Raw genomic sequence first — 10,066 nt, forward strand, 5'->3', positions numbered from 1 at the left:
AGTATCTAGTCTAGTAACGACGCCCAAACTTCAAAAATCTGCTTTTTAATTAGAAATTCATAAAATTATTACGTTTACCCAATCCTAGCCTAAATAACTGAACCAATTTTTATGCTTTTATTGTAGAGATCGATATTACCTGGAAAGACACATTATTTTGTTGTAAAAGACTATTTCAGCGGGATTTTGCTTGAATTGGAATGTAATCTTGAAAATAAGTAAAGTTTGATACATAACACTATCGTGACTACTTTCGATATGTTGCGATATGAAAGCTCGGAATCGTGCGCCCGCGCAGCGTCTTTTGATCGCGCGCCAAACCGCCAGCTATTATCTGCATCGAACAACAAACATTATTGAAGTTATTAACTATGCAATACATCAGCTGGAAACAACAGCTCGAATGAAACATGTTTTTTAAATTTGAATTTACGAGTAGGCTGTTTTATTTCGACGATAAATTAGCGTTGCACGGATTTATCGGGGGTCTTATCTGTCATCATATCTACTTGTTTCTGCTCATTGATGGTAAAGTTTTGGTCGCGTAAGAAATAGGGACAAATATAGGTACGGATATTCATAATACTAGTATTATATTATCTGTGATAATACTTATGAATTGCAATAAACATTTTTTTCTATTCGTAAAAAACTTTATGGGGCATCTTCCGAACTCGGTCAATATCACAGGGAGATTCTCGTCGTATCACCAAATTTTAGTTCAAAATTTTGATTCTCTAAAATCAAAAATCAAAATCTAAAATATTTATTCAGTTTAGACCACAAGTGGCACTTATGAACGTCAAATATAAAAAAAGAAAAGAAAAGGTAGCCCTTATGGGGCACTTGACATGTCTCCTTTTGGGCCCTACCAGCCCAGCCCTACCCTCTATGATATCTATCAAGAACAAGAACCCAACCATTCTTTAATGTTTCCTTGTGCTAGAATGATTGTCTCTTGCAGGTGCTGTTCGTGTCGATCCTGCAGATCATCTCGACGCTGGTGTACATGGTGTACGTGGGCGAGTTCTCCAACATCATCCAGTTCCAGTCCTTCAGGTCCTTCAGCTTCTACTGCAAATATCTGGAGCTGCAAGTATGTTCTGTTGTTTGTATCTTCTGCACGCACACTCTTTCTACCTACCTCATAAAAACTAATATCTTAGTTTTTGATGAACTGTTTAGAGTTTAAGAAGAGAATCTACTCTTCTCTAGGCCCCACAGATAGGGTTGCCAGGTCCAAAATCACAAAAGCCGGACTTTGTGTTTCATTTGGCCGGACATTTTACCCTAAAAGCCGGACATGTAACGGGGGGGGGGGGTGCAACTAGTGTCAGCTCATAAGTGAGTACTATCATCATCAGTTGCTAACCAACATCCTGATGCGTGCGCTTCAATGATTCTGTGGCTTGACTTTCGCCTGGCGCGGCAACAAAATAAAAAGCCTAACAAAAGCCGGACAGGCCGGACAAGGCAATATTTGGCCGGACAAGACCCTAAAAAGCCAAACATGTCCGGCTAAAGCCGGACGCCTGGCAACCCTACCCACAGAGCTGCCACCAGGTTTTCCGATACATAAAAGGGACGCCACTGAATGCAAGCAGACCTCCTTGAACCGCTGGTGCGCTTAACACGAAGGGTTATGTCCATTAGTGGACTTCAATAAACTGCATCGATTCCAGGAGTTCCTGAAAAACAATCGCGTGTCCAAGAACCTGGTGACGGTGGTGAACCGGTACACGCTGCACCTGTGGCAGGAGGCGCGCGGCGTGCAGGTGCCGCACTTCCTGCAGGCCGCGCCGCAGGGGCTCAAGCTGCGCGTCATGTCTGCTGCCTACATGCACCATCTGAAGGAGGTACGTACAGAGCAATATTGTCATCTTCTTCTTCTTCTTCGTTGCTACACTCTTGCCGGAGTGGTCGTGGTCGTCACACCAGGTCCGGTGGCAAGTCTCACAATCCGTTGCCATTCCTCCCGCACTGCAGCCTTTCTTGTGCACTCGTGGAGTGGACCATTGAGTGCGGTTTTGATCTGGTCAGTCCAGCGTATTGGCGACCTGCCGCGCGCTCTTGTGCCCTCAACCTTCCCCTGCACGACAAGTCGTTCAACAGAAGCGACGTCTCCACGTGTTATATGGCCAAAGAAAGTGAGTATACGACTTTGGACGATGGAAGAAAGACGCTGTTTGACATCAAGCTCTTGGATGATCGAGACGTTGGTTCGGAACTGTGTCCAGGTTATGCCAAGCATCCTTCTCCAGCACCACATCTCTAGGGCGTCTATCTTCTTCTTCTCACTTTCTCTCAGAGTCCACGTCTCAGCACCGTAAAGAAATATGGGAAACACTGTGTCATCTTAGTACGTGGAATAAGGGCGACTGGTGATAAGTGGCAGGAGGCGCGCGGCGTGCAGGTCGGCTGCCTACATGCACCATCTGAAGGAGGTACGTACAGAGCAATATGTGTCATCTTTGTATTAGGAATAAGAGCAACTTTGCTAGAAAACAACCGCGCGTCCAAGCACCTGGTGCCGCACTTCCTGCAGGCCGCGCCGCAGGGGCTCAAGCTGCGCGTCATGTCTGCTGCCTACATGCACCATCTGAAGGAGGCACGGGCAGAGTAATATGTGCCGTCTTAGTATTAGGAATAAGAGCAACTTTGCTAGAAAACAACCGCGCGTCCAAGCACCTGGTGCCGCACTTCTTGCAGGCCGCGCCGCAGGGGCTCAAGCTGCGCGTCATGTCTGCGGCCTACATGCATCATCTGAAGGAGGTACGGGCAGAGCAATATTATGTGTCATCTTAGTATGTGGAATAAGGGCGACTTTGCTACAAGAACCTGGTGACGGTAGTGAACCGCTACCGATACACGCTGCACTTCCTGCAGGCCGCGCCGCAGGGTCTCAAGCTGCGCGTCATGTCTGCTGCCTACATGCACCATCTGAAGGAGGTACGTACAGAGCAATATTGTCATCTTCTTCTTCTTCTTCGTTGCTACACTCTTGCCAGAGTGGTCGTGGTCGTCACACCGGGTCCGGTGGCAAGTCTCACAATCCGTCGCCATTCCTCCCGCACTGCAGCCTTTCTTGTGCACTCGTGGAGTGGACCATTGAGTGCGGTTTTGATCTGGTCAGTCCAGCGCATTGGCGACCTGCCGCGCGCTCTTGTGCCCTCAACCTTCCCCTGCACGACAAGTCGTTCAACAGAAGCGACGTCTCCACGTGTTATATCGCCAAAGAAAGTGAGTATACGACTTTGGACGATGGAAGAAAGACGCTGACATCAAGCTCTTGGATGATCGAGACGTTGGTTCGGAACTGTGTCCAGGTTATGACAAGCATCCTTTTCCAGCACCACATCTCTAGGGCGTCGTATCTTCTTCTTCTCACTTTCTCTCAGAGTCCACGTCTCAGCACCGTAAAGAAATATGGGAAACACTGTGTCATCTTAGTACGTGGAATAAGGGCGACTGGTGATAAGTGGCAGGAGGCGCGCGGCGTGCAGGTCGGCTGCCTACATGCACCATCTGAAGGAGGTACGTACAGAGCAATATGTGTCATCTTTGTATTAGGAATAAGAGCAACTTTGCTAGAAAACAACCGCGCGTCCAAGCACCTGGTGCCGTACTTGCTGCAGGCCGCGCCGCAGGGGCTCAAGCTGCGCGTCATGTCTGCGGCCTACATGCATCATCTGAAGGAGGTACGTACAGACCAATATATGTCATCTTAGTATGTGGAATAAGGGCGACTTTGCTACAAGAACCTGGTGACTGCGCGTCATGACCGCGGCCTATACACGTGCACCATCATAAATAAGGAGGTACGTATGACGTGTTACAGCACGTTAAGGTGTGTCATATCATCATAAGAGACGTCTGGACACTGCAGCACTGGCTCAGTTGTGCATCATACTCTGTATTAACTACAACCCGTGCTATGATTACTTTAATAGGTGCAGTAGGCATATCATCTTATCTGTTAGAAAAATACCGTGATACTTACTTTTAAGTGTCAACGTACCATTCCAAGAGCATAATAATATCTTACTGACGGGATCATATACAGGGTGTCCCGTAATGTAACGTCAAGCCGGAACTGGGTGTTGAGGCAAGTTATGCTGGTTATCAGAAAAATATAAAAAAAAATATATGTGGCNTCCTTAAGAGCAAAATGACGATTTGTAAGAACTATTTATTAGTCCAAACAAATAAAGAAATTTTGACTTTTGACTTTTTTTTTTTTAATAATAAAAACACAGAATGTACTTTTTTAAGTTGCCTCAAGGCACTCAGAGATAAATATGTAGTTAATATTATTCATGATAATTAATGCTAAATCATGTATTTCCTCCGCCATTTTCCGCAGTTTGGCACCTTACGTCACATCATTTTACCGAAGTCAGCCCTATAGCTTCGGCGCATTGCCGATTACTGACGTTTGTCAACAAAATGGTGCTTGACTCTTGGGACAGGCTAAATTACACCATATTGTTAATGACATTGAGCATACATTTTTTTAAATACCTTCGCGAAGTAAAACTTCTGTACGTAGTACTTATTATTATTCTGTGGTATTAGGAATAAGAGCAACTTTGCTAGAAAACAACCGCGCGTCCAAGCACCTGGTGCCGCACTTCCTGCAGGCCGCGCCGCAGGGGCTCAAGCTGCGCGTCATGTCTGCGGCCTACATGCACCATCTGAAGGAGGTACGTACAGAGCAATATGTGTCATCTTAGTATTAGGAATAAGAGCGACTTTGCTAGAAAACAACCGCACGTCAAAGCACCTGGTGCCGCACTTCTTGCAGGCCGCGCCGCAGGGGCTCAAGCTGCGCGTCATGTCTGCGGCCTACATGCACCATCTGAAGGAGGTACGTACAGAGTAATATGTGTCATCTTAGTAAGTAGAATAAGGGCGACTTTGCTTCAAGAACCTGGTGACTGCGCGTCATGACCGCGGCCTATACACGTGCACCATCATAAATAAGGAGGTACGTATGACGTATTACAGCACGTTAAGGTATATATATGTAGGTCATATCATCATAAGAGACGTCTGGACACTGCAGCACTGGCTCAGCTGTGCATCATACTCTGTATTAACTACAACCCGTGCTATGATTACATTAATAGGTGCAGTAGGCATATCATCTTATCTGTTAGAAAAATACCGTGATACTTACTTTTAAGTGTCAACGTACCATTCCAAGAGCATAATAATATCTTACTGACGGGATCATATATAATATCGTTTCACCTCCGCTTTATTTATCGTCATAATTGAGACAAGCCATTAAAATTAAACTGAGAAGTTCATTCACACTAATAATATTATTGGATAGTAAATGGAGATGCTCGTTTGTTTGTCCAGGCAGGTTGAAATGCAGCCAACTGGACGCAGCTGCCGCGTCTCACCGCAGCGTACGGTTGATGGAAATAGAACATCATGAAAAACTCATTAATAGATGTTTCTTTAAAAAATTTCATAGGCCTGAGACATGAGATTAAATAACGAATTTTTTGAAAATTCTGACTCCTAAACCTTAATTTTGACATTTTTGCAAGTAGACTTTTAAAAGCACTTTCCTGTAATCCAGTCCAATGGAATCCTGTTCTAAAATAAAGATTGTACTGGGATTCATTGACAGGTCTAAAAATTCTAGACTTCTTTAGAAAACTTACCAATCCACGATTCCATATTTTAGGGGTTGGATTCAAAATATAGATAGAATTACACGAAAATAACTAAACTTGATTAAAGAACTCTGAACCCTGGCACGTTTACAAGTTACAACCCTAGTACTAAATAAGACAGAGCTTTTTCAGTATTCAGTTATCAAACACCATTTAACTGACAAAATCAGTCGTCAATCATGGCATGCCTAGAAAGTGATGTCGTCTCATAAAACGACACGCATTGTCGTCGTAAATCAGGCAATGTCAAACGGCGTACCATTAATTAAACAGGCAAATTATGTAATTACCGCGGCGATTAGTCTGTAGCATCCATTCCGTCCATTCATGTGTCGCCAGTCTTAGCAGATGGCCCTCGGCAGACGGATGGCACGCAGCTCGGGTATAATTTAAATTGGAAGAGTAGACTCACTCACGATTGCCACTCACCAATAAAATCCCCCAGTGTGTAGATATCGGACAGCCTATTCAAGATTCATGTAACGCTGTACTATTGCGGTGAAGACACTCCTAAACATGAGCATATACCTAATAATTAATACGGTCTACTTAGCTAACTCGGATAATTATTAGACAGTCATGTAACAAACTATATGTTACGGCTAATTACCTTTTAGAGTTTTAATGATAAAATCCTTTTCCCTCTTGTGGAAAGTGAAGAATTTACAAAATTATTTAAAAGTAGGTAAGTAACTAAAACTAACTGAAAATTTCAGTAATTTATGTGACTATGGAATCTATGGAATATGGACATGGACTAGAGTATTACTTACGCTAACAGTATATTTTCACTAATTTATGATTTAATTATGACGTTTTAAAACAATAGTGTGCGAATTTCATTTAAGCTGCACATTTTTATTTTACTATTATACGCCTACTGAAAATTCTCTCATTGTGCAATAGTTTAGTACCAGGTGCCACAGCTCTGTCCGATTTAAATTTCACGTCAAAAGACAAGATTGTTTTGTATGTTATTGTATTACTTAAAAATTGTTATTTTACGTGTAAGTATGTAGATATTTGGAAAATTCTCACAATCTTCAGTGAACAATTGGGATAAATTACAATCTTCAAAAATAAACCCACTGTTTTAATCTTACTCATTAATTTATAAGGCAGGATACAGCTGTCAAACATGCCATAGCTAGACTAGCTGTCATACACTGTTTGAGAAAAGCATTTCATTCAGTCATTACTCTGACTAAAATAAGAACAGCTAAGCAGCGCGCTCCAAATTTTCAGTGTTTTTTCAGTGTCAAAATTGAGGTCATTGTAACCACATGAAACAATATTTCAGAATCCTGTATTCGAAGAATGCGAGCCGGCGTTCCTGCGGCAACTGGTGGGGTGTCTGAAACTCTACACGTACAACGAAGGTATTTCAGATCTTTCATCTGTTGTTGACGGTTGTCAAGTGTTAAATGAGCCATCACTTTTCTTAATTAGAAGTGAAATATTTATTTATTATGACCTATATTAATTTATGATGTATTTAGAGAACAATGAGGATTTGCATTCTTTTTGAAGCAATAAGTTCTACTTTCACTATCGGTTCATTTAGGTTTACTGTGTAATTTTAAATCAAAGTGATTCACGAACAAGATTGAAGGCCTGGCCTCAGAGAGTTCTTATAGAAGTATCCGTTTCAAGGTATGTACGTGGTGAAGGAGTCTGAGATTACGGACTCTATGTACATGATCCACACAGGGCGGGTAATGGAGACAAGCGCAGCTTCTGGGGACCTCAAGACCGTTACGGATTGCTTCGGACTGGTAATCACTATTACTGAAAACTTTTATAATAAGAGACGTAGTTTATCTTGGAATTCAAGTGCACTGAATTCACAAAAACAGTTTCCCTCATACCAATAAGGCTAGTGTAAGAAATATGATGCATTTATAACAATTTAATTAAAATGCAACTGCAGAAATGTTTCTCCTTTCAGGAACAAGGGCTAATCTACAATTACCCGTTTAAATATTCTTACAAAACCATCATTAAGTCTCAAGTGTTAACTCTTTCACTCAATGACTGGGAGTATCTCCTGGACCACTTCCCAGAGAGCAAAGGGTTCATCTACAAATATCTCAAAAAAGATGACGATGACTCGCAAAGGCCCGGAAGGACTAATTTAGGATCCATGAGATCAAGCTCATTGTCTGGTTCCTATCGAACAAGTTATAAAGGCCCGCTGCCACCATCGGCGCATAGATCTTCTACAAGAATTAGTAGGTTGTCCTCCCAGCCACCACCACCACCATCCCCACCACCATCACCATCACCACTGCCCTCATCTCCACCGACCGATTATAAATTTTCACCTATGGCTGGTCCACCATCAGGCCCAACGACACCATTAGTGAAAACTGATATACCGCTCGCAGAAATGGCTCCGACCGCCACCGAAACGAATCACGATCTATCACCAATGTCGTCTACCTCTGCCGCCGCCGGTGGTCTCAGTCCGACAGTTACGACCGATCCGGAAATTAGTACCTCGCCTCAACAAGCACCTGATATAGCCCAATCCAAGACCGATATGCTATCAAGGACAACAACAATGACAACACTCAAAATAGGTCTATCAGATACTTCTGTATCACATTCATCTCTAGATGAAAAGCCTACAGGTCCTCAACCTGCTTCGAGACCATCTAGTGATGTAGGCACCATTCGGGCCCAAGTATCATCCTTACAAGTTTCGCCTGAAAAAACATCACCAGATACCAAGCCCGTGGTTACTGAACCTTTGATACAGACACAGGTAGACCTACCAGGATCATTAACAGAGCCAATCGTGGCGCACCCGTATTCTAATATTTCCCTTAAAATTACTGAGTTACCTCCATCAACATCTAAAATAACAACTCCACCAGCCAGTACGTCTAAAATAACGACTCCACCTGCCAGCACGTCTAAAATAACGACTCCACCCGCCAGCACGTCTAAAGCAGGCTTAAGGTCAACTTCGTCCCGTGGTATGCTGATAAGCGAACCCATTGATGACGATGCAGACAACGAATTAAAACCTGAGGAGATGCAATTCATATGGCCTATGGATAGTAGGCATTCGGCAGCAATGATTAAATTTGCACCACCCAAAGACTTAAATGAAAGTCCAGAAAGGAATGACATCGATAGAACAAAATCTTTAAGATCAGTACAGTCGCAGCAGTCGAGTCTAATAGACAGCGGAATCAAACGAGGACCAAGAGATGTCGATGACGCGTTACAAGATTCTATGACTTTAATAGACAAAGTAGAGAAAAAAGCAAAAAAGCTGTTTCTGCGTAGAAAGGATAGTGAACTGGATTACGTGGACAGCGACGAATCCAGAGACAAAGATACATTACTTTTAGAGGAGGATGAAGAGGCAACGGCGGATTTACTTGCACAAATTAAAAAACGTAGTCATAGTAAAGATGGATCCGCAGACCCAGATATGACTGAGATTGTGGCAGTTGATGAGGCACAGGCGGTTGATGTAAAATCAGAAGTGTTTGAACTGAAACCTCAAACTATAAGGATTCAGGAGCCCCCGGGCGCCACAGACGACACATTGGCGGTCGTCCCTTATGACAGTAAAGCTGCGGCCTCGTCATCGAAACATTTGGAGCTCGGTGAACAGGAAACACCGTCTACAGTCGCAAGAAAGAAATCTGTTCATTACAAAGAAGAAAGCCATGTGATCTCTGACAGTGATGAACATAGTCCTTCCGAACATAGCTTAGATATGGATAAACCTAAAGATTATAAATCTAAAAACAAAAAATAATATTTTGAATGTACACGATTCATAGCTTTTTGTTTTATGTAGTTGATAGATATTATTAATACAGAAAGTTCTATTAGTGGACGTTAGGTGGTGAGTAACCGAATATTAATTGATTGTTATTTAGAATAACTTAATTTATTACATTAAATAGTTTTAATATTTAAAATAGTATTCTCATTTTCTCTGGTCAACGGTCTGAAAGTGTTTAAGTTAGGTATATGAATTGTAGCTAAAATTGTCTAGAGCAAAAGTTAATCCAACACCTTGTAGTACATTAATCTCAAACGCCTCATGCGTCACCGCCCTAGAACAGCTCATTCACAGATGGGGTTATCTGCCGTGCATTCATCAATATACCGCTCCTGGCCTCCTGCCAGGCTACAAGTATTCCAAGTATCCTACTCCAGTAACCGCGACGGATTTAACACGCCCGCTATTCATATCTCACGATTTTCTTAAATCGAGCATCGCGCCCGATGCATCAATGGTCGTGTGCCAAATACTCCTAATTGAAAGTCGTCAACATTTCTTTCAAATCCGATTGTTTTGCTCACTTTTTGACTCCGGCCCAACTTCTATTTTTGTTTCCTCGCACATA

The 10,066-nt window shown here is 42.8% G+C and overlaps 1 protein-coding gene across 1 annotated transcript; it reads left to right on the forward strand.

Annotated features, from left to right (window-relative positions):
• Positions 1-964: 964 nt before the first annotated feature.
• On the forward strand, positions 965-9,476 carry LOC114364341 (uncharacterized; the record flags this gene model as incomplete). Its single annotated transcript, XM_028320460.1, has 13 exons — positions 965-1,096; positions 1,683-1,856; positions 2,309-2,444; positions 2,502-2,608; positions 2,686-2,772; positions 2,836-2,949; positions 3,351-3,534; positions 3,592-3,702; positions 4,576-4,703; positions 4,781-4,867; positions 6,991-7,069; positions 7,344-7,465; positions 7,639-9,476. Coding segments are annotated over 13 exons (3,291 nt in total), but the record flags the coding sequence as incomplete, so codon positions are not given.
• Positions 9,477-10,066: the final 590 nt, after the last annotated feature.

This window comes from Ostrinia furnacalis, unplaced genomic scaffold, assembly GCF_004193835.3.
Source record: "Ostrinia furnacalis isolate ACB-3 unplaced genomic scaffold, ASM419383v2 OfSCF7378, whole genome shotgun sequence".
Classification (NCBI taxonomy): domain Eukaryota; kingdom Metazoa; phylum Arthropoda; class Insecta; order Lepidoptera; family Crambidae; genus Ostrinia; species Ostrinia furnacalis.